Here is a 25,399-nt window from a genome sequence, read left to right as displayed (position 1 = left end):
AGTGCAAAAATCTTAAGATGTGTATTTTACAGTAATATAAAAGCAAACGCTGAATTGTTCATTTTGCAAAAATGAGAGCATATGCACCAAATCTGATGACAAACCAGACCAAAATACACACAACTCCACAAAACCTGTTCTCACTCTCAACTGAAACTTAGATCCTTCACCATTAGCTGATAGAGTGTATGCGTTGTCTGTTACATGTATGTATTGTATATAACGTGTTGGCAGATTACCATGAAATGTGGTGGATTTGATTTATTTATTAGATGTTGCTGCTAATCAGGTTCTGAGATTGTCTAAGTGATGAATATGGAATATAGTCACATAGAGAGACAGCCTATATTATAAATCACAGCCCTTTCTTTGAAAAGTAAAAAAAAAAAAAGATAAATTAAAGACTAACTAAAGGAAGTCATTCCTATTGCTGCTGGTCCCATTAGAAATGTCACAACATTAGAACCAATCTGAACTCCCAATCTACATCATGTCTCTTAACATGTTAAAAACCAACGTGATATCATGACTTTGTGTAAACATACACGCCACTTTCTTAAGCCAAGTGGCGTGTTATCTGTACACATTTTGAGCTATCCGCGTGTATGTCTACGCTGTATATAGCGGACGGCAGTCTTCAACATCACATCATGACTTCACGTAAACATACACGCCACTTTCTAAAGCCAAGTGGCGTGTTATCTGTACGCGTTTTGAGCACCGTATACAGCGGACGGGTTGGGTTTAGGAAAAGAAGAAAGCTACGGTTGGGTTTAGGAAACGTGACACACGGGTTGGGTTCTGGGTGAAAGTCCTATGTTTGACCCATCCACCACCCCGACCAACCTCCCTATGCAGATTTTCACCCTTTCATACTGCTCGCTATGGCGTAAATTCACATGCAGTCGCAAGATAATGTAAGTCAATGGAGGCCAACCGGCGTTGATAAACACGCTAAAAAGCAAGTATGCGTCTTGATAACACGCCAAACTGGCATACGAATTGGCGTGTCATACATACGGCACTTAATTTGAATACAGGCCTCCACCTCTCACCGAGTTCGATCACGATGCAAGAATCAAACAGGGAATCAGCAGTCACAATGGTCACTTTTCACTCAAGTCTCCTGGAATGCAATCAAATCCCTCCACCCTCTTAAACCACCTCTTACCTAAAGTGTGTACTCAAAATTACATTGTGCAAAATGTGCACTGACCCTTTGCACTGCCTTTCATCACGGGAGCACCTTCACCATTGGCCAAACACCCCCACCATCACTTCCTCCCACCCTCTGTGCCTTTTATGCTGATTGAAAAGAAAAAAAGTTGGATGTAATCTGGTGTGACGCCACTAATCCCAATGCTACAAATTATAGGTCCCATCCATCTCACTCCACACAGACTCCCTGCAACTCCCCACCAGCAACTTCACATCTGCCTAAGGTGAGACTCCTCTACTGGATGTGCTACATCACTTATCTTTTCTTCCTCTGATGTTGTACAACTCTCAAACTCTGCAGCTCTTCAGGGTTCCTCTGTAGTTTAACTGTTGTTAATGGAGCAGTGATTTTGACAAGGGACAGTGATGATCTCTTATGAAGTGGCTTGAAATCAAAGGAGTGTGGACATTTTTTTTTCTTATATCTTGATGTACTTGAGTTAATTAGATGAAGACTAATATAAGACTCAGTAGGTGCATCATGGGACTTACTCTGGCTGCTTTCCCACTGTAACCAACAATCCCAAAGCTGGTGCAGCTTTGGATTTAAATGTCTATTGAATGGCATACAGTATATTATGTTATAATGTTCTCCAAACCTCTGCCTGCCGATGTGTGGGAACGTAACTTACAGTCAATATAAAGAAATGGAGAAGTCATGTGCTTTAAAGGGTCATGACTACTTGTCTGCACATCAAACCCATGAGAACAATTCTCAAGGTTTCCAAAGATTACATGGAAATGTGTGTTAATTGATGCACAAGACATTTGAGAATGTATACTTAAATACAAATACAAATGTACATTGAGTTTTTCACTCTGTTTTAAGTGTGACATTTTACATTAAGTTATGGCTTTCATTATCTATTGATCTGCTGGTTATTATTAATTTTGGTCTATAAAATGCAAGACTATGTCGTGAAAATATTCAAATATGTCCATCAGAATTGCTAAAAGCCCAATGTTACGCCTTCAAATTGCTCGTTTTCTTTGAGTCTGTCTTAAAGTCAACTATATTAAGTTTACTGTCACATATCCTACAAAGAGCTTGGATGTACAGTATTTTGTATTTTTACTTGAGAAATGATTAACCTATTTTGAAAATAGTTGCTCATACATTGCCTGTCAATCGATTAATAGATTAGTATTAGAACAGGCGGATACTACATGTGCTACAACACAATTTCTTCTTCTTTTTTTAAATCTATGGGAGATTTAAGGGAACATTATTTATAGTTGTATACTTTACTGATTTTACAAATTATACAAACTGAATTTCACATAATTGATGGTTATACAGAATTTGTCGGCATGATACTAAAGAGTATAAACTTTGAGAAAAAAAAACAAACTGTGAGCCTGTTGATTACGAAACCAAAAGACTGTTGACCTTAAATCTCCTGATAAATCATCCAGGGATGGGCAAGTGCTAAATATAGCCGAATCAAGGTACCCTGTGATAGCAGAGAGGGTGGGATGAAGGGGGATTAAAGTGGAGTACAGTGTGTCAATTGTTTTTTGCTTTCTCTTCCAGACAGTACAACGCTGATAAAAGAGCAGAAGATATGGCTGTGGTTGTAAGTATTTGCACTTTTACTTATTTAAAACTGTGTTGGTCTGATTTTGCTTAAAGAGAACTAATCAATGCCAATATTGTACGTGGTTTTCTGAGTTGTAATAAGAGCGTTAAAAGAGGAAAAGCCTGTGATTGAGTAAATCTCCAAAGACAAATGCCTATTCATGTTCCTGTAACATGGACTCAGCTGCAGCTCAACATTTCTCAAGACCAAAGCCCCTTGTTATGGATGCCGTCAACGGCTACAGTAGCCTTAGCTGCAAATGTCTGATCCCTGCTTCAGGTCTACTAGTAGTCCTTACCATGTATTTACAGGCTTTCCTAGACTCATGTGAAGGAGATTAATGAAACACTGAGGCCTATTGATTGTTGCTCCTGCAACACTGGTGATCAGGCATTTTGTCTCACAGATAAGTTGGACCGTTTTTAAACCTTTCACGGCATTACCAAGTCTTGTGAGAGAATTATCACATTTCAGAGTAGAAACAAACTTGCATCTATTAGGGCTGGGTCAAACCTGAGCCCTCTTTTTTTATTGAATTATGTCAAAATTAAATGTCTGGTCAGATTTGTTGTCTTTTCTATTCATTAATCAGATATTTACTGAATGCCAAGTTCTTATATGGCTGCTTGTGTTTGCATGTGTGTGTTCCAGTCTTTTAACATTTAAAAACTCTGACTTCTTTTGTGAAAATAGAGCAGCAACCAAGCTTCTAACTGTTGGTTATATTTGATTTATCAGCTAGTGCATAAATAAGATGTATTGTACCTGCAAAATGTACTCGAGATAGCAGACTGCTTTTTACTAAAATGCTTTGTTTTTGCACCTGAGATAATGCACCTGTTAAGTAACTCATGAGGACATTTTGACTTTTCAAACACAAGTGAAGGGCTAATATTCATTTAGCTGTGCCAGTTGCATGGCCCGGTTAGTAGTGTGTGCAGACTCGTACTGGGACACACTACAGAGCTGTCATTAAGGTCCGAAAGGTTGCTGTTAATCAGGATGACAGTTACAGCAACACATACACCAGGACGCGCAGTCCTAGTTAGTCATCTGTTTTTGCATTAATACTCTCTTTTCAGAGTGGAACTTACCGTATGGTGTCGGAGGAGGAGCAGGCTCTCAGGGCCAAGCTGGAACGTCTCACCGTCAAGGACCACGGGCCAGTGTTTGGACCCTGCGCCAGCTTGCCGGACCACACCAAGCAGAAGGTAAGCACACCTGTTCTCACATTACCAAGGACACAAAACATAATTCATGTGCTACAGTTTAATCACTGTTCTACAATGTATCATTCATGATGTATTACACAATATATGAAATTAAGCTAAGCTCTTTTTTTTTTTTTTAAGAGAGAGATGAGTTCATGATGCAGTATCAGAAGAGAGCCGGGCTATGCTGACACTTGTATTCACTAGCTACAGCTTTTGTTCCTGTTAAGTAACAGTTTTGCTTCTGTCCAAACCCACCTGCAGTACTTTACCTCATGTTACTCTTCTTTGAAAGAAAGCACTAAAAACATAAGAAATAGCAGACTCAGAGGGTAAACGGCTGGCTAGCATTGCATGCATCGTTTCAGCTGCTGCTCCCAACTAGGAAAGCTAGGATAACACGCTAAGTTGTAAGTCAAACTTGAGTTCTTCACTAACGGAATGGCTAACATAAGGGCAATGTTGGACTGAATATCAGGGCACTTAAAGAGACAGACGAAACCAAATTAAGTAGATAGCATTGTCAAACAGTACTCCTCTGTGCATAGCAGCTCTCCCTGCACATTCTTACAATACAGTCAGTCACTTGCAACATTAGTAAACATTTATCATTTACTTTTTGACAGTTCTGTGAGCTAACTCTCTGGTCTGGCTCCCCTTACAGGCCAAGGACGAGCTGAACGAGACAGATGAGAAGCGGGAGGCGGCAGTGAAGGAGCTGCGAGAAATGATTAAGGAGAAGGCAGGTGCAGGTGACGACCTGGCCAAGGGTGTGCAGGACACGTTTGGAGAGAAACCAGACAGTTTGCTGGTCCGCTTCATCCGGGCCAGGAAGTACGACGTGCCCAGAGCCTTCGACCTAATGAAGGGTACGTTAGAAACAGTTTGAAATGGCAGACATGAATATACTGACAGCATTTTTTCCCACCAGAAATCATAATTGTATGACATGGACCCAACATATAAGAAAGCAATAATACGCAATGCTAATCTGTAGGGGTGCACGATTCAGAAACTGTCACGATTGAATTCGATATTGATTTTTAGGCTCACGATTCGATTCAAAAACGATTCTCGATAAAAAAAAAACGATTCACAGTATGTAAATGTAGTTACTTTTCCCATGTGATTGCAGTAGACATACAATTAAAAAATAATATATATATATATATATATATAAATATGAATCGATTTTTGGAATTCTATGAATCGATTTTGAATCGGTAGAGTTTGAATCGATTCGAATATGAATCGATTTTTTTGCACACCCCTACTAATCTGTATGATATGAGCAGTGGTGGAAGAACTTAATACCACAGTCTCAAAATACTCTGTTACAAGTAAAAGTCCTGCATTCAAAACTTACTTACTTACTTAAGTAAAAGTACAAAAGTATAAGCATCAAAATATACGTAAAGTGTGAAGAGTAGAAGTACTCATTATGCAGAATGGGCCATTTCAGAATCATATTCTTTATAATACTGGATTCAAATTATTGATGCATTAATGTGTACATCACTTTAATGTTGCAGCTAATGGTGGAGCTCATTCCTTCAACTTTATTCACTGCTGGGCAGCTTAATCAATAATAATATATCAGAATTTATTAGTTGATTTGATATTTTGTATTAACCTGAATTTGCAAAGTAACTAGTTTTGTCAGGTAAAGTAGTGGAGTAAAAGTACAATATTGGCTTCCAAAATGTAGTGGAGTAGAAGTATAAAGTAGCATAAAATAGAAATAATCAAGTAAAGTGCAAGTACCTCATGAATGTACTTAGGAAACAGTACTTGAGTTAATGTTACTAACACTTACCACTGGGTATGAGTGACTTTTTTAGAATATAATATGGAATATAATATAATGATGGACAGACTGAGACACTGCTCCAGAGTTCTCTAATAATAACTAATTTACAAAAAATATTATCAGAAACAAGCTTTGAAGGACATAATGAGGGCACATACCTGAATATGAATATATTTTTGCACTTACAAAATGTCAAAAAATTTACGGCTGATCATTTTCATGCTAAAAAATTACAGTGATTTATATTTACACCACACAGGTGTCATTGTCAAACAGCATTTAGATCATCATGTTACACTAAATCTCTCCACTGAAAACCAGACTGATTAATAGTTTTAGAGACATTGTGACCCAACCTAACTTTTCATAAATATAAAAAACAAACACTTGACTTTTAAATTATTAATTAATATTCAGAAGTGTTATTGAACAAGTCAAATTAAAAACTAGGATTCCATAATTGTTATGGATGGCATGACCAATCAATACTTACGAAAAAATGCCAAATTTACAGCCTGGTGTGACCGTGGAATCTACCCCTGTGTTTCCACCCAGGCTACGTGCGTTTCAGGAAGGATTACCCCGAGCTGTTTGAGAATCTGACCCCAGAGGCCGTACGCAGCACCATCGAGGCCGGCTACCCCGGCATCCTGCCGAGCAGAGACAAATACGGCCGCGTGGTTCTGCTCTTCAACATTGAGAACTGGGACTACGAGGAGATCACGTTTGATGAGGTAAGTGGGTGGTTTCTGGGTGACCACATATCCAACAATGTACCTAGAAGTGCATATTCGTTACATTACATTACATGTCATTTAGCTGACGCTTTTCTCCAAAGCGACTTCCAATTAAGTGCTTTCAACCTTTTCAACCTTGAAGGTGCGAACTCCAGACAACAAGTAGTAAGTGCAAGTACATTAGCTTTAAATAAGTAAAACTACAAAGAGCCATATGAAAATGCAGTTTTAAGAATATTTATGTATATATATATATATTTATTTATTTAATTTTTTTTTCTTATGCGAGGTGCAGTCAGAAGCGATGTGTTTTTAGCCTTCGTCGGAAGATGCGTAGGCTTTCGGCCGTCCTGATGTCAATAGGGAGCTCATTCCACCATTTAGGAACCAGGACAGCAAACAGTTGGGATTTCGATATTCCTAATCTCACTTTTCATTTAAGTGTGTAAAGGACTTCTTTGTTGCACCAATCAGATCTCGTCAGGGGTGGAAGACATATTCAGATATTTTTATATTTCAATTTAAGTAAAAGTAGCAATACAACAGCGTAAAAATGTAGAATAAAGTATAAACATAATAAAGTAAATATACACAACCATCAGCGTCAATATATAACTAAATTACAAAATGTAAAAGTACTCGTGCAGAATGACCCATTTCATGGAATTACAATTAGTGATGCAACTAATGTTGCAGCTGGTAAAGACAGGGCTAATTTTAATTGTTTTATATGCTGCTATAAATAATTAAATATCATCACTTATTAGTTGATTTATATTTTGTATTAATAATCTGCAAAGTAACTAGTGTTGTCAAGTAAATGTAGTGGTGTAAAAAGTACAATATTGGCTTCCAAAATGTAGTGCAGTAAAAATTTAAAGTAGAAGAAAATGGAAATACTCAAGTAAAGTATAAGAACCTCGAAATTGTACTTAAATACTGTACTTGAGTAAATGTACTTAGTTACATTCCAGCACAGGATCTCTTCATAATTTTCTTCATATCATCCCATTTTGCTCAAACATGAACAGAGGACAAAATGTGACTACAAATATCAGCAAGATTTAAATCAATAAAAGGCCAATAAATGTGTGTGTGTGTGTGTGTGTGTGTGTGTGTGTGTGTGTGTGTGTGTAGATCCTGCGTGCCTACTGCGTGATCCTGGAGAAGCTGCTGGAGAACGAGGAGACTCAGATCAACGGGTTCTGCATCATTGAGAACTTTAAGGGCTTCACCATGCAGCAGGCGTCAGGAATCAAACCCACCGAGCTCAAGAAGATGGTGGACATGTTGCAGGTGGGAGAGATGGATATTGTAGAAATAAAAGCTGCAGATGAAAAGCCAGTTTGCGTTTAAGTTTCAGAGAACCTTTATACCCAAACTTTTAAAGAGTGTAAATGCTACAGGGCTACATACTAGATTACTAGTAGAACTAGATTGGTTTGCAGGTAAGAGAATGAGATGTTTTTAGATTTGGGAAAAGTGAAGAAAACCTCTCTTCCCTCTCCTAACACCTTGAGCCAGGTTTTATTGAGCGTTATATCACCAAACAATCTGACTTTTTTTGTTTGTTTTTCTGCCAGGATTCATTCCCTGCCCGTTTCAAAGCTGTGCACTTCATCCACCAGCCTTGGTACTTCACCACCACCTACAATGTGGTCAAACCACTCATGAAGGGCAAGCTGCTAGAGAGAGTGAGTCAATAGTGAGAGTGACAAATATAATGACTGAAACTGAGACAACACCATGGGCTTTAATCATTTTATCGAGAAACTGCATGTAAAATATTGGGTGACATGTCATTACATGAAGCTCTGAGGCATTTTAACTATTTTTCTTTCAGACCTTGTAGTGAAATAACATGGTACCAGATTTAAAAGTACACAATTGTCGGCATTAATTATCTTAATTCAGGCTTTAGATTTTGTAACATGCAGATTTATTCCAATTTGAAGATTTATATGTGTTTGGATTTCATTTGAATAACGTGTTGGTTTAAAATATTTCATGTAACAGTGCTAACGTGTTGGTTTAAAATATTTCATGTAACAGTGCTTCTTTTTGGTGGAGCTTGATTCAGGCCTGCAATTGTACTCCAAATACTCATAATACTCCAAAATGCCACTTTACAATTAACTTTATGCAGTGGTATTATAGGACTCAGGTACAGGGTGCTCAATTTTAATTCCCACTTGTTTACATGTTGGACAGTCGGGTGCTGAAAATACCCACAGTCTCAAACGCCTCTAACAGCCAATGTCTTTGCTCTAGGTGTTTGTCCACGGAGACGAGCTGGAAAACTACTACAAAGAGTTTGACGCCGACATCCTTCCCTCTGAGTTCGATGGGAAAGGTTCCAAGTACGACGGCAATGCCACAGCAGCCAAGCTGTTCGACTAAACCTCCTCCCTCCATTTGCACCAACCAGGCGAAGAGCCATTATATATTACAAACCCCACAGACTGTGGAGACTCAAAGGTCAAATCTAACTGTGTGGTTGTGGGAAAAAAACATTATGAATGAAAGGCACGAGTGTGTGAGAAGTTCAAGTGATGTTGTTTTCCAGGGTTCCTGATGAAGCACAGTCTAACAGTCATTATAGCCCTCTCTGTATAAACCATTTGGTTGCTCCTTAAGCACTTTACAGTTCCTCTTATTTAGCACTGGTGACCTAAACCAGATCTCTACCCATTATGGGACTGGAGACACTGGGAGATTTTCGAGTTTTAGATCATTAATTACAGACTGACGGATTGTTTAACAATGCATGTGTATTAAGATTTAAGATTTTCGACCTTTTAGGCAACCATTGACTTCACTTCACAACAGCATCTTGTGAAAATCAACCTTCGTAGTTTAAAGACTTAAAGCTTGAAATAGACAATTCATCACAATAAAAATGTACGTGGCTTTATTTATTTTTTTGCCACATAACAGTAAAGCAGTTTTGGGCTCGTGCTGTTTTGATGCTGCCTTGTTGGCGGCTTCAACGAAGCTCTAAAAAGACCAAATTCACAATCTTTAGTAATTGTCGCTGACATGGAAAAGTTTTCATGCTCACAACTGTTACTGTGACTGATCAAAAAAAATTACAGTGACCAAATGTCCTCGGTGGTGGATTACATATCTTCAAGGTTTTGCAAGTTGATGTCATTTCAGTGGCTGTTGGAAGAAAAAAAATCTGCGTTACTGTGAAGTTTATATTTTTATGTCATTTCATGAAGAAAAAATAGTTTATTAATTGAAACACACAGGCGGACCCACATTAAGCCAAATAAGAGTGCTTACCGTCTGTCTCTCACCTGTTCACTTGTGCTTTGTTTGGACCGTAGTTCACCCACACAGCTAGTTTGAACACTGGCAGGCTCCAGCTTTCTGAGTTTCTACCCTCTGCACCCCCCTCCCTGTCTCTCCTAGAAGTACAAGGCTGATATTCTAACAAGTGCCTGTCTCTCATGTGTTTTTGAGATTGCTGTTTCTTCAATTTGAATATTATGAAGTTTTACCCATCGTGCTACCTGGTGCACCAATAATAATGTCAATAAATGTACAATAAACTGTATATAAATATAAGTTGTAGTCTTTGCATCAATTTGCAGTATAGTATTTCGAACATGTCAATTTTGACCTGATGATGGCGCTAGAGTAAAACTCATGGGAACTCCAAAGTCAGTGGGAGTCATTCTCTGTGGTCGATGAATGACTGTACAAAACTTGATTGCAATCCATCTGATAGTTGTTGAAATATTTCAGTCCAAAGTGGTGAACTGGCATTTCCGTGATTATAGCATGGCTATAAAAGGAAAACCCAGAGCCGGTTGCAATAAACAGATAAAACAAAATTTATGTGAAAATATTTATTAATGAGTGAGTTCAAATGTGACTAATCAGTCATGACTGTGCACTATATCAGTACAAAACACATTTAAGATTAGATTATACATGTTACACCCATATGCTGATACATAAAGAACAATAGTGCAAGCAAAAAAAGTCCATATCAAACAATTAGGACATATTGCACATACAGACACAATAGTGGTGCTGTTGCATTCAACTTTTAAATCACAGATAGAGATTTAAAGTTGTATTAATTCTGACGGTTAAAATGTTGATTAATAAGCTCGCATGGACATGGGTGGAGTCCTCTGAATTTATTTACAGCGTCTGACAGGATGTTACTCACAGGAAACTGTGACTAAAAATCAACATTCGCACCAAAGGCCCAGAATAAACCACAGAAAGCAAATGATTTCGTCACATATTTTATCAACATTAGAGACCTTTATCAGTACACTTCTCATGGAAATATACTGTATCATGAGACATAACAGAGGTACATTTCATGCGCCTTCTGAGTTTTAATGTACCAAAAACTGTATTATTTTTTTGGTTTTACATGGCAGACTCCACCCATCAAGCATGTAGCAATAAGCAGCTTAAAACAAACCCCAAAAAACATTGGTCACTTATAAAACGTACAATTAGCCCTTGTTCAAAGTGTCTAACATGAGACTTCCATTGTATTTGAGCCAAAGCCATGTGCCTGTTTTTATAAGTTTACATGTGACCAAAATGCAGCAGAATCATTAAAAAGTACAAAGTTGAGCTACTTTTTTTATTGAAAAGTGAAGAGTGCTTTGGTCCAAGTGCATAAATTAGGAGTCCACAATTATACCATCTGATCATCCTCATGCTGTTGCAGCAATTCATGGGATGGGACACTCTGACCTGGAGTAGTACAATGTCAACGCACGTTTGTATGAAGTGCCCATATTTCCATTCAACACAGAAAGAAATTTTAGAAAAATCAATAAAAGAAAGAAAAGCCTTTCTTTCTGTCTGTGTTTTTTTAATAACTCTTTAAAAACCTGACTCCCTGATTCTTTTATTTTGAAGGTCAGCAGCAACATTGCCAGCTGATGGTCCACTGCACACAATGGAAATGCAAAGTGAAAAACCGGGGTCAAATTGGGCAAAATGATGCCTCTATATATACACACACAGTAGAAATAACACCAAACTGGGTGTTATTAAACAGAATTTTCCTACAATAAAACAGCAATCTTCTCTTGATGGAAACAAACGAGATTATATCAAAATAAAGGAAATTAAATTTACAGTTTGACTGAACACGTTAAAGGAACATGAAATCACTACTGTAAACCGTAAATCATGTCATACTGCTGCTTATCAGGAGGTAGCTCATAGACTCATGAGTAGCCAGAAACCACATCTGTTGCAGATTCACATTTATATTAAGGCACTTAAAATCTGGTCGTGAACTTTACAAGTTAAATTCCAAAAGACTTTTTAAATAAAATGCTTCAAAATATAACTGATGTTGGCCTACAGGTATATTATATAGTATATTATGGTTGAGAGTTTAAGGCTTCAGACTGTGTCCTTCACACTAAGATACATTTCCAGTTTTTATATATCTGCCTAATTTGTGTGTAAGCTGACTTATGAATATTTGAGTATCTGGGAAATTTCTCAGCAGTAATTCATGTAGGAAAACACATGCAGGTAAAAGGTCATCCCACCCCCCCCTAATTATATCACTCCGCTTTCCAGACTCAAGAAGCAGCAGCTGCCAAAACCAGCAGAGGGTAAACTCGTGTTACACTGGAGGTTAACTGGGAACAAGAGGAAGGACCAATTCACCATGGAGTCATGTTACATTTCCAGGTATCTTATGTGAGTTTCAATTTACAACTTGGTGTACCAACTTCCAATTTGCCTTTTCTAACCCATTTAGTGACTTCCTCAGTTCCCAGAATGACTTACTAAACTTTAAGGCCATTAGTACTGAAGTAGAGCAAATACAGAAGAGTATGTAAGTCTTCGTACTTTTGGTCGCTTGTTTTGTCTCCAGACTTCTATGTATAGCATGTTATCCACTTTGTGTTACCACTGTGCTCTGCAGGCATGAGTTCCTGTCATGGTGGCTGCTCTTCTGGCAGGCCGGCAGGTTCTTCTCCCAGTGGCACATGGCGTTGGTGTACTGCACTATGACCTTGTCCATCCAGGTGAGGGGTTGAGGTAACAGCACGGCTCCCTCAAAGAAGCCCAGGTGGCCTCCGTGTTGGGTCAGGACGAATATCACATTGGGCATCTTTTCTACAGATAGAAGGAGAAGTAAGATCATCTTTTTTTTACTCAGCAGTATTTACTATTAAAGTATGGCTAACACCTAAGTTAGTGCCAGCCCATTCATCCTTCCAAACAGCTGTTGAAATATAGTGAAAGTATCTGTAACAGGAAAATAAGTTGGGCTGGTTTGGGTTGTCTGTCAATAGCCATTTCAACTGCTGAAGTCATCATCCAATCATCGTTGCCAAACATGACATTAGTCCATATGTGTAAAGTTTCAATTCACCAACTACATCCATAAGCCTCTAGTCCAACAAATCATACGTCTCCTGACGGAAACACTGGCTCATAACTGAAGAAGCTTTGATAAATGAATGAGTAGTGACAAATAAGGAATTTTAGCAAAGACTTCCTGATTTTATAACGCCTAACAGTGACCCCAAATGTACGACTTGCACAAGATTGTGTACTTGTGCAGGGTTTGAATTTCAATACATCAACAGGGAGGTGAAAGGATATTTTAGGATTAGGCAGGTGGGCATTATTTGGCACAATCACACAAACAGATAGTGCTGGTAAAGACTGTACAGCCCAAACTTGTGGAGTGTAACTGCTGAATAATGACACCTTAGAATTAAGGTTTTAACTTTTTGCACCTTATTGTGTCACTTTGTTTTCCCTGTCAAGCATCTCCAGCCATTTGGTAATTTAAAACACTTTATTTGTCCCCAGAGGACAATTTGCAGAGGTGCATACAGAAAGATTTTAGCGTTATACACAAAAATAACACATATAAAATAAATACAAAAACTACTCTACAAGCCGGCCGTACACCACACAAGCATTGACCCGGAACCGGAGGCTCCCTGATCTCGTTAATGTGAAGGTAAATAATTAACTGCTACGTGGAGGGGACTGACTGTGAAACCAGTGGCCAAGATGTTCGGTTTCCGCACAGAAATACACCATCCTCCTTTCCCTTTCTGTTACTCCACACTACCTACACATACTCTCCCCTACCTAATACTTTGTGTAGATGCACACACATAAACACGCTCCAATTCATCTACATATGTGGGTTACCCTATTAGGCACTAAAACAAGCATCAGTGTCTCTAACTCTTATCTCGAGTATTGTGCAGAATATTGAATATTGTCACCAAATCTTCATAATCTATTCGTTGAAAAGACACATTTTCACAAACTAAGAAAGCCTGTGACAATATGTGTTTATTCAGTGGGTTTTAAGTGGGTTTCCTATGTGTCAGAGGTCTATACAGCCGAAGTCTTATCATTAAAGTCAGGGGATAACACAGTTCAAACTTAAATCAACAAAACATTATGTAAATGTTTGGATCAGGTACAAATAATTACAACTGAGTCACTGTAAGTGATGAAGGGAAATATGTAAAGAAAAAAAACTATAAGAAGTAGAGAACTAGTTTTAGAATTTCACGCGTCAAAGTTATTACTCACACTGATTTACACACATAGGGGCCAATGCATGTGACCTACTGAGGCAAGACAAGGCAACAGGCTCAGTACACACACACATGCACAAATGCACACACACACTGCTCTATATATATGTAGTCCAACAGCCTAGTCGTATCACATGGCCCTGAAAAATTCAACAAGACTGTCTGGGCTGGGTGGTGTTGAGCAGATAACTGCAACAAGACTATCAACACTTATGACTCCGTCTCCGGTGTCCAACTCCAGAGGAAGGAAGGACAATGGGTGCATTTTGCTCTACTCTAGTCTGAGTTGGAGTCCCTGTGAGGACAATGTTTTACTGTTGTAGTCAACAAAATATGAGCTGTCATAGCAACACTTTAATTAACCCATCTGCATTTTGCTGCATAGAAAGATGTGTAGAGGAGGAGATCATTCCTGCATACTTCCATTTGACTGTTTTTATAAGGTGTGAACATTTATTGTTTTATTATTATTATATGTTGCTTTAAAGCACTTTGAATTGCCCTGTTGCTGAAATGTGCTATATAAATAAAATTGCCTTGCCTTGCCTTGCCTTTAACGTCGGACCTATTTTCTGATTGGTTCACTAAGGCCATCTTGAACTTATCAGCCTTTGTCTCTTAATCATCAGTCAAATCGTGTCAGGGTTACTTTGAATCCATTTGGATTAAACACGAAATATCTGATATTACTGCAACTGATGAATTACTCTACATCATGACCAAAGCAATATATTATAGCTAACAACACCATTGCATAAGACACCAATTGCTCCTAATTATCGACCGTTGATGAATGAATCCTTTCTATTAACACAAACCTGCCAGCGTGCGTGGAATATCCAGAAGTGACTGATGAACGAGTGGGTCGTCTGAGGAGTTTACCAGGAGAAGAGGCACAGTGACCTGGAGATGAAACAACAGTTTGTTTCTGAATGACTTTGTAAGGAGCCGCAGCAGTAATAGTAATAGTAGTAGCATTAGTAGAAGATGTTTTAGATGGGTTAGTCAGTGTAAAAAGTGTAAAAGTGATCCCTCTCAATCATCACTTAGTTATTAGCAGTAAATCAAAGTAAACCAAACTGAATGTCATATCTATCGAGCTTTCTGTACAAACTTCTACACACTCACATTCTTCATGTAGTGCACACAGCTCTCCTTCTCGTAGTACTCCTTCAAGGAGCTGTAGCCGTGGAATTTCCTGCAGTACAAATCGTGTGATAACATCAGTGACAGAGATAAGAGTTGTAGAGATTGTGGCAGCCATTAGCAGCCGAATCAAAATACAAAATGCACCCGAACGTCACCTCATGATGCTGTCGTCGATCTGCATCAGAGACGTGGCCGCGTACAGTCTGCCCAGGTCCGCGTCACAAATGTTGCTGGAGTTCAGGCCAAGCAAACTGCTCCTGTTGAACAATACAATAAAAGTATTTAGACAAATCCGGGCAGGAAGCTAAATCTTTGTTTGGCTGGTAAACCCTAACACCTGTTTGACAATGTCAGAAATGTTTTATAATGCAGTAGCTGCAAGTCATTCACATGGTTAGCCTAATTTTTCAGCATTTGGCCCATGGTCTAGGAATGATTACTTGTCTATACTGTACTTGACTGATAGACAGTCCAGAAAGTATTGCCTCCTATGAATGTTTATCTTGGTCCAACTGCAACAATTAATGTAGAGAAACAACTCAATAAATCTGAAAGAAAGCAAGATCCAAGCTTTATCTTTTTTGCTTTCTGACATACACACCAGAATAAAGCAATGCTGCAAATAATGTATGATAAAATGACACCGTCATAAACTACGTCATAACTGCAGACAATGCTGTTGGGTTTCTCCACCTGTGTGACAGGATGAGCTTCTTCATGTTGTCCGCCAACACAAAGTTGTAGAGCCTCCGGCACTGGTCCCACTGAAGGAATGTTTCCTGGGCCCTACATACACAAACACACTTAAATGCATGCATACACTAAAAAAGGTACAAAAAACATCTGACCAGCTCAGAAAAAAAACTTCAGGTAGGGCTGGGCAATATAACCAAAATCTTCTATCCCGATAAAAGTCATTTCATATCTGGATAACGATATATAATGTAGATCACGATTAAGCATGTTTCTGGTAATTCAATAAATAAGTAGTCCATATGAAATAACCACATAAAGCCTAGTTTTGTACACTCCTGTAATCAAATACTTGACAATTGAAATTTTCTCATTTTATTAGGAATTTTAGTGCATCATCACGATAGAAACGATATAGACATTTTTATATCGTTTTGATGGTATATATCGTCATATCGCCCAGCCCTAGCTTCAAGCTGACCAAATGATGTATATGTATATAATGTATATTCAAAGGTTTGGGGGCTGAAATTGAAGCACCACTCCAGTAATCTAATCCATGCATTATCAATTCCCTTTTTCTGTTCATTAGTTTGTCCCTCATTCTACCAACCTGAGGGCGCTGTAACCCTGACAGACGGTGACGCAGCAGAGCACTCGGTCCTGGTTGGATTGTTTCTCGCCCAGAAACTTACAGACGATGTTTCCCCCCAGACTGAAGCCCACAACAATCAGCAGCGTCTGAGGAAAAGCTTGTTTGATGTTGCTCACCATTGCCTCATACTCCCAGGTACAACCTGAATGAAAGAGAGACACTTTTACAACTGTGTGGTACTGATAAATGCTTAAAAGGTGGAGTCTGCGATTCTAGAGAGCTATTGTTGATATTTGAACTGAACACCCAAAAACAAATACACCCTTCCTGTCAATGCTCCTTTTTTTACAGTCCCTCTCGCTCCCACTGCCTTTCTCTTTATACATCCATGGCCTTACCCCTGTGTCATGCAAAGGCACAACGGGAATAGTGTTGTGTGACTTTGTCCCAGAATTAGTTCCCCCCCCATTTACAGGGCCAAGGCTGTGTATGAACGCAGGATTTCTTTCAGCATACACACAGAACGGATAGCTAGCGGGCCGTGAGGTGGTGATCGCTGAATTTGACAAAAAAAATTGATTAGATTAGAATCCCAGACTCCACCTTTAAGTATAAAATTAGATTTTTTTTAAACCAAATTATTTGATAAAGTTAGGTTTTATTTAAAGGCTGTCAGACTGTAATACCACCACCTTCGAATGAAGATCCTCTAGACTCCCCTAATTAATTTTCTCAAGTCATAAAACATGAACATCGGCTTTTCTCATTGTATGTTGCAACATATTGCATTTTCTGTTTTGATTTGTTTCATTTTGCTTTTCTTTGCTTCCCCTAATTTTAGTTCTCCTCGATTTAATGCACTATCATCAACTATGCAACGAAGTGAACTTTCCCTCTGTGGTTTGAACTGTAACATGTAATCACACCTGTTCTTGTAAGTCCACCATGTGATATTTCCCTCTTTACCGTAGGTGAACATGCGGGGAGATGTGAGCTCCATGTTGGGCAGGGCACCCAGGTGGTTGAGGACGGCGCAGCGGTAACCCTGTTGCTGGGAGTGATCCACAAAGGTCCGAATGTAGTTCTTCTCGCTATGGTTACCGATCCCAGGGCAGATTACCATGGTAATGTCATCTGACATACACACAAACAAGACGGAACACAAGTGTAGTCATGTGTGGCTGTAAAAGTGGAGGTCTCGTGTGTGTGTGTGTGTGTGTGTGTGTGTGTGTGTGTGTGTGTGTGTGTGTGTGTGTGTGTGTGTGTGTGTGTGTGGATTTAATTGGCTGCTGAAATGGCATTTTTGCTCTAGAGATTTCATTAGTGGTCCTCCTGCTAGTGCATACTGTACTGTAGTGTGAGCTGTTAGTTACTTCAGGATGGTCTACTCACTATTCAAACAAGCACATAAAACTCAGAAGGATACATAAATAAAAGACAAAACAATAATCACTGATATCCTCATCAAACAATAAGCTTAAAAAGTATGACAGAAGATCAGTAGTTGTGTAATTAAATCCTAAACAAGCAGTAAATCCAAAGCCAGCTGCTTTGGTGCTTCACTAGATAGGCCAGTATTTGCCACTGACCTCCTGTGCTGTGGTCGCCACGAGCCTCAAAGAGGTCAAAGGATGCTGTGGCCCCGTCCTGCATTGGGAGGAACTTGCGGACCCCGCAGGGTGTTGGAGTGTTGACACGCCCCATCTTGCCATACAGGGCCGTCTGGAGATGTCCACTCTTACCCCACAATAAAGGAGGAATGTATCTGAAGAGAAGGACGAGCTCCATATTACATATCACAGCTGTAATCTCCTTATCTCCACCTTGAAGATTTGTCAGCACAGTCTAAGCAAAGATTATTACACTACAGACAGACACACCTACCACTCCAATATAACTGATTTGTCTAACATTATAGGAGTGGCAGACAAATCAGTCATTTTACTAACCAGTCCAATCAGTTATTTGTAGTTGACATTTGGATTCAGCGTCAGTTGTTTTTTTTGTTTTTTTTTTTATCTGTGGGTGTGGAGTTCGAAAGAACAGAGGTTACCAGACCTCTGTAGGTTACTGCTATGAGGCTATTGGCTCTTGGCTACATTAGACGCTTCTGTGCATAACACATTCAAATCCCAGACTGAACGGTTAGCTCATGATTTGCATTGTAGGTAAATGTAGGCGCTATGTTTTGCCATAGACAGTATATAATGGACCAACAGATCCCGTTGCTCTGGATGGAGACCAGTGAAGGCCATTAGAAGCACTTTTCCGGTGAGCACTGAGCGTTACTGCGCAGCCTCCAACTGAGAGAGACGACGTAGATGTGACGTGAACAACGTGTCTGAAAGTTGTAAGTCTTCTGGTAGCTGTGCCAAGAGAAATCTCAATCATTCCCAATCTAGCAGAGATGGAGAGCGTAGGTATATGTAAGGAGATAACATAGGCACAGGCTAATTATTGCTAACTAAAATGCTAGTTAACATTAGTAATTAAACTTAAACAGCTAATGTAAGTCGAAACTGCCTGCGAGATTCTCCTGTACTATACGGTAATTCCTCTACTATGCGAAAGTAAGTTGCGTGGTTATGACACAATCGTTAGCCTATTTTTATAAAAACGTCTGCTACGGAGCAGGAGCAAGAATACAATAGATGACATCTCTGGTTCTGCTGCAGTGGTTTTGAGACAGTGTATTTTAAACTCTCTGTTGTAAGTCTGAGAACGTTATAGGAGTGCAATGCTAAATTAGTGGAGTGCTCTTTTGGAAGTGATTGCCACTTTTCATGAACCTGTAGCCTTTAGAAAATTGGACTCAAGGACAAGGTGTGACCGCACTAGTACAACAGAAGCATAAAGTTTACTCGCTGACTAGATCCCTCTGACATTCACCAAACAAATGTTAGTTGTTCAAGTGTAAGTCAGCTTATATGGTCCCTATCAGCTAACCTGTTCACTTACCAACCTTCTATCCTCTCTGTATTCATAACTGTTGTTTTTGTTAAATTCTGTATTTTCTTTTTTTATTATTTAATATGAAGAATGTTTATGTCTAGTTAACTTTTATTGCTCTCCATTTATTTTTACATTCATGCTATTTGTCTATTCTTTCTCATCACAGTGTGGGAAAACCCCTCTGCTGTATTTTGCTAAAAAAAAAAAAGAATTAAAATGAAATTGAATCCAAGTCGAGTCACAGGTCCTCTATGTTTAAATTTGAATTCAGTCCAACTCTCTAAGGTCATATTAACATCAACAAGATCCTGTTCATGTCTCCATGTCAAGTCTGAGTCAATAATGTCATGTCCACAGTCATCATGTTTACATCTGAGAAACCAGTTTAAGTTCCATTTAGAGTGCTATTTCTCTCAAATATTCTGTCAGATGTTACTTCTTTTCACAGCAGTCTTGAAAAGCCTTGCAAGTGAACCTCACACCCGGTATCTCGTGTGCTCTAGACCCAAATTAGCCAAAGCAGAAGTCATCCAATGTTCCAGTCTAAGATGCATCACACATCTTTAAAAACGGGGACTACATAACCATAAACACTCACTCTTTGGTCAGCATCGGGCAGGATTTGAACAGGTAGCGGCTGAGCAGTGTATCCTGGTGGATGATCTCTGGTGGTGATGTGGTACTCTTCAGGTTCAGACAGCGGACAATGATGTAGAGGACAGTTGCCACCGCTGCCAACTTCATGCCATCAAACATGGCCGGCAGCTCCGGGCCGAAGGTGTTCATTTCACTGTCTTCGATGGTGGTCATTGTAGACACAGTAGAGGACCTATGTACAGCATGTTAGGAAAGCATTAAACTTATACGATATCTCTTATATTAAAGGTGCAGTAAGTACGACTTATAAAACTAACTTTCTGTCATATTTGCTAAAACTGACCCTATGTTCCAGTAGAACTACATGAAGCAGGTAATTAAAAAAAATAATCCGGTTCCTCTGGCACCACCTACAGCCTGTAGTGCGATTTGCAAAAATCCACAGCTCCCTGTTCAGATGCACCAATCAGGGCCAGGGGGGGGGGTGTCTAACTGCGTGTCAATCACTGCTCATGCACACGCCTTCAGTCTCCCTTGTGGGCCTAGGAGACCGTTTTGTGCTTTAGCAGAAAGGGGGCAGGGACTGAGAAGTTGTCAATGTTCAAATTTTTTGGCTAAGTCCTGAATCTTCGCAATCCTACCTACAGCACCTTTAAGAGCATACAGGAGGTGGAGTGTTATTTACAGTAATATGAATTACCTAATTTGCTGAGATTGAAAAATTTGAAAAATTACTGATGAAAATAGAATTAGAGAAATATATACTTTATATCAATTTGCCCATGATGGTTTTGGGCTCTGCTTTCCTCAGCATGTGTGTTGTATTTACTCTCTTTACAGAGCTGCTAGCCCTGAAAAAATATCTGTAGTCATATTGGTCTGAGGTCTGTGTCAGAATCTCTGATACTGCAAATCTGATATCTGGCACAAAATGTATAAATATTGGCTCTTGATACAAAATATTTGGTATTGGCAGAGGTGGATGAAGTACTCAGATCCTTTACTTAAAAAGGTGGGGTCTGCGATTCTGGAGAAACATTGTTGATATTTGAACTCAACACTCAAACAAATGCACCCCTCTCGTTAGTGTCTCTTCAGAACTTTAGCATCAGCCAGCTTTTTGTCCCTCTCGCTCCCACTGCCCTTCTCTTCTTTATACATCCACGGCCTTTCACCAGTCCTGTGGATAAGCACGAATGGAATAGTGTTGTGTGGCTCGGTCCAGTGTTGAAATACTCTGTTACTTGTAAAAGTCATGCATTTAAAATGTTTTACTTAGGTAAAAGTACTTATTATGTGGAATTGCTCATTTCAGAATAATGTGTATATTATTGGATTATAATTACTTAAGAGTTCATGTATAAGGAACATTTTAATGTTGCAGTTCATAAAAGGTGGGGTGGAGCTAATTTTAATTAGGGTATATAGACTTTATGTGCTGGGTAGCTTGGGCATTCCCTTTCCAGGGATCACTTTTTTTTTTTTTTTAAATCTTAATCTATAATAATACATCATTTATTTGTTGGTTTATATTTTGTATTAGGCTATTAATCTGAATCTGCAAAGTAACTAAAGTTAACAAAAACGGTGGATTAAAAAGTACAATATTTGCCATTAAATTGTACTGGAGTTAAAGTAGCAGGAAATGGAAATACATTTATATTAAATAAAGTACAAGTACCTCCAAATTTTACTTAAAAACAGTACTTGAATAAACGTACTAGGTTAATTTCCACCACTGAGAAGCCTATGCTACAATTCAAGAGTACTGATACCAAATTTGACTATTGGAAACTTCTTGAGAAAATTCACTCTGGACACTTTGTATGATATTAACCAGCAGAGAGATGCCCTCTATTGATTTAAACAGTTTCTACCCACTTTGTTGTCTGACTTTGAAGAAAACACAGTGGTTGTGGTCCCTCCTTCCTGTCTGATGATGCTCACTCCCAGTGCTGGAAAACAAACAGTGAAGCTACTTGTAAAAACGTAAAGTTGTTCAGGGTGTGTAGCTATGTGTTTGGTGTGTATACCAATATCATACACACCCAGCACATAACGTTAATTTGCTGGTATGTCACACTTAGATGCATTTAATGTATTAACAACAAAACCGGAACGACAAAATGTAGAATAGGATAGGATAGAATAGAATAAAACAAACAGCTAGCTATGTTTCGCTAAAGTGTCCTTTACGTTTCTTCCCCTCTTTTGTTTTGTCACTCAGGTAAAACTGTTGCTGAATAGGGTCGAGGTGAAGCTGAAGGCTTCAACAAACACAAAAACTACATGGACTTTACATAAAGTACAGAATATAGTTTTTAAAAAGTATACAGAGAACATTTCCGGTCTTACCATCGCGGTTTTTGGTAGTCTGTTCGGGTTCTGGTCGGATCCACCCGGAGTTGAGCTGAACACCGTCTGTTTACAGCAGGCGAGTGACTGAGTATCAGGAAACTCAGAACGCATTCAAGTGCTCTTATAAAGCTCCGACTTTTAGAAATACAAGCCAACAGTAAAAAAATAACACATTTAAGCGTATTCTTTATATGGCTTCGTGTGTTTAATTTTCATCACATCCACTATATATCAGTTATCATAGCTTATGTATAAATTAATTCCCCGCTTTCTGAGTCATGTAACCTACTTCAGCTTCCGCATTCTTAAAATGTATCTTTAAAATCCGTCAGCACGTGAAGGCAGCATAGCAAACAGTGGTATTTAGCTTACTTCCTATTTTAGAGAAACATTAACCATTTTACAGTAACACAGATGTCACACAAATATGTAGATAGAAAATACTGACATAATCCCACACACGAATAGTCAACATATAAGGTATTATATAGCTGATTAAGTTGACGTAAACTTACTACCAGATAGGCTACTCAGTTCTTACACAAGAGTTTTTTTTATGGGTAGTGACGACAACAACAACAACAACAACACCAACAGATTCATTTTATTTGGTTATTGTATGTAAAAATCGGGTTTTAATTCTTATACACTCAAATTAGGGCAGTAATTAATGTCACTTCAGTTTCCAGTTATCAGTCAGACCCTTTTATTTATTTAACCACTGGAGGGCGCCATCCACTAATGGGACATACAATGTGGTGAGTGGTACTTATATTATACTTATATTTATTCGTAGTGACCAAATCATGCGTTCAATATACATTGTTATAACTGATGTTTGTGTATCATTCAAAATTGATTATAGCTTTATTGTAGGGTAATGTGTTTATTATAGGTAATTATGAGAAAAATATGACATAATTTAATATGTTTACAGACATACATCACATTATTTAATAGCAATTTACCCCACAATTACCAAAACAACTAACATAACATCACATTTCAAATTTAATAAGAATGTGTTAGGAATCACTCAATTAAACAACCGTATGATGAAGTGGACAGGATGGAGTTGCTTTGGCTTTTCTTAAAATACACTTTATTTATTTATTTTTATTTATTTTCATTTTACAAATACAGCCACATGTATTAAAAAAAAAATAGAGCCACAGAAAGTAAACATTTTGAGTGAAGTTGATCCTTAATCGTCTTAAAACACCATAAATTGAAGGAAAAAGGTGCAGAGGTACTGATGCATAATGAAATGAACATTTGATTTATTTTTTCATTTTACTAAATAGATTCCAATCAACCCAATCAATCCAGTATTACATCTGAACATACACCATATATATTTAGTTATAAACTAGAGAGCCATACACTTCAGTTTATGTTGTTACACCCATTTGGTTCTGAACAGTCCTGATGAACTTTGTGTGCAAAAACAGCTGTTTGAACTATGACGGACAAAATTAGGTTTCAGTTCATCTGTGGCTTGTGCGCTTCTTCCAAAGAAATATCGGCACAGGAAAAGTACACTACACTCCTTGATCATTTTCACTTCTTTGTTTATAAGTGTGACTCATCATTCGTGTTTCCAGATGGAAGGCAGAAGTGAAAGAGTGCTTGGTCTTGTTTTTGTGTGGGAGACAGAAGTGAAAATTCACAGATACACACCAATTAGATTTCTGAATTGTATGACACATTGAGTAGCATTCCCCTTAAGGTAGGCTTAACCACATTTCCACAAGGTTTCAGTCTACAGGATTATGCTGCGCTCCACGTTGAGGATTAGGATCAAAAAGGCTTCTGTCACACTACAGCTCCATCTAACCATCATTTACTTCATCCTCTGGCTCAGACTTAGTGAGGGTCAGTCATGAGAAGAAACTTTGTCTGATAGAAGAGGAACATCAGAGGATGCTGCCGTTGTGGAGTCTCACCACATTTGACGGCTGCTTCATGCAAACCAGCCCACAGTGCACATGACTGTTCTTATGGTTTCATGACTGTACGGATAAAGACATTTTCTCCCTGTTGAGTTTTACAGTTTAAGGATTTTGCTGACACTCTTTTTCTGAGGAAAAAAAAAGAAACCAAGAAAGATTTATATATCTTTACTGAAGCACACTTTAACATAATATAAGCATTGGCATTTTAGGTGACACTTCAGCTACAGGATAGGGAGGTCTCACTTATCCCTGCTCTTTGCTGCCACATCAACCTTTCACAATTTCTAAACCATTATTAGACATACACACAGATATGGTTTTAATAAAATGCACAACGATTAAAGGAAAAGGTTGTGCAATTTGTATTAGTATTTTTGTGGTAATTTCATTAAGCACAAATGAATTTAAGAATGTACACCACAAAAGTGTTAAACTACATTTTAACTCGGGCCCCTATACGAAACGGGCCTCATGATTAGCTTATAATGCAGGTGTGTCTTTAAGGTACTCAGCATTCAGTTTATACTGTGCTTTAGTGGTGCATACAGTATTATTGAAAAAAAAACGAATCCAATTTAAGTGCCAAACCGTGAATCTGGGCACTTGTGTAGTGGCCTGCTTTGTTGGTAATCTATGGAGCTAAATCAGGGCCAAATGTTTTGTTAATTTGAAAAAAGTATATATAGTTGAAAAACTAAAGCTTGAAATTGAAAATTTAAGTTTTGGTCTAAAACTTGAAAAATAAAACCAAGTATTCAAACTAAAAATAAGTGTACCAATTTTTTCTTTCAGTTCGAATACAATTTAGATTAAATTCTGGAATTATTTTGAATAAATTATTAATTTTCATTTTTCACTTTTATATTTGTTTTCAGTTCCACATTTCATGTTTTCAAATTCAAAACTTATTTTTTTTTACGGCTTCAAATCTTTTTTTTCAGTTTCAGATCAGTTTTTTTCAGTTTCA

General features: G+C 38.3%; 2 protein-coding genes across 4 annotated transcripts; one reads left to right on the top strand and one right to left on the bottom strand.

The window, feature by feature from the left end:
* The first annotated feature begins 1,226 nt into the window (after positions 1-1,226).
* Positions 1,227-9,085, top strand: rlbp1b (retinaldehyde binding protein 1b). Its single transcript, XM_031295194.2, has 8 exons — positions 1,227-1,442; positions 2,753-2,795; positions 3,881-4,009; positions 4,674-4,878; positions 6,375-6,553; positions 7,694-7,852; positions 8,140-8,250; positions 8,828-9,085. The coding sequence occupies exons 1-8, from the start codon at positions 1,360-1,362 to the stop codon at positions 8,954-8,956; spliced, it is 1,038 nt and encodes a 345-aa protein (XP_031151054.1). The 5' UTR covers positions 1,227-1,359; the 3' UTR covers positions 8,957-9,085.
* Positions 9,086-10,398: 1,313 nt separating this feature from the next.
* On the bottom strand, positions 10,399-22,720 carry LOC116046794 (monoacylglycerol lipase ABHD2-like). Of its 3 annotated transcripts, none has more exons than XM_036003074.1 (11): positions 22,475-22,720; positions 21,997-22,074; positions 20,121-20,351; positions 18,160-18,335; positions 17,537-17,704; positions 16,589-16,772; positions 15,976-16,068; positions 15,438-15,539; positions 15,262-15,331; positions 14,952-15,036; positions 10,399-12,679 (listed from the first exon to the last, which is right to left on the bottom strand). In XM_036003074.1, exons 3-11 carry the CDS (start codon positions 20,330-20,332, stop codon positions 12,453-12,455), a joined length of 1,317 nt encoding a protein of 438 aa, XP_035858967.1. In that variant the 5' UTR covers positions 20,333-20,351; positions 21,997-22,074; positions 22,475-22,720; the 3' UTR covers positions 10,399-12,452. The 3 variants fall into 3 exon arrangements, with proteins under 3 accessions (XP_035858967.1, XP_035858966.1, XP_035858968.1); XM_036003073.1 differs by having other exon boundaries at positions 22,001-22,074; XM_036003075.1 differs by lacking the exon at positions 21,997-22,074 and having other exon boundaries at positions 22,475-22,595.
* Positions 22,721-25,399: the final 2,679 nt, after the last annotated feature.

This window comes from Sander lucioperca, chromosome 7, assembly GCF_008315115.2.
Source record: "Sander lucioperca isolate FBNREF2018 chromosome 7, SLUC_FBN_1.2, whole genome shotgun sequence".
NCBI classification, from domain to species: domain Eukaryota; kingdom Metazoa; phylum Chordata; class Actinopteri; order Perciformes; family Percidae; genus Sander; species Sander lucioperca.
This window is presented reverse-complemented; position numbering and strand designations above follow the sequence as displayed.

Bases quoted from the DNA above. Each gene is read 5' to 3' on its own strand.
- rlbp1b (XM_031295194.2), top strand. From the start codon at position 1,360: ATGCTACAAATTATAGGTCCCATCCATCTCACTCCACACAGACTCCCT. The intron at 6,554-7,693 runs GTAAGTGGGTGG...GTGTGTGTGTAG, and splicing joins AGGAGATCACGTTTGATGAG to ATCCTGCGTGCCTACTGCGT. The intron at 7,853-8,139 runs GTGGGAGAGATG...TTTTTCTGCCAG, and splicing joins AGATGGTGGACATGTTGCAG to GATTCATTCCCTGCCCGTTT.
- LOC116046794 (XM_036003074.1), bottom strand. From the start codon at position 20,332: ATGACCACCATCGAAGACAGTGAAATGAACACCTTCGGCCCGGAGCTG. The intron at 18,336-20,120 runs GTGAGTGTTTAT...CCTTCTCTTCAG, and splicing joins TGCCCGATGCTGACCAAAGA to ATACATTCCTCCTTTATTGT. The intron at 15,037-15,261 runs GTGAGTGTGTAG...TTTCATCTCCAG, and splicing joins GTGTGCACTACATGAAGAAT to GTCACTGTGCCTCTTCTCCT.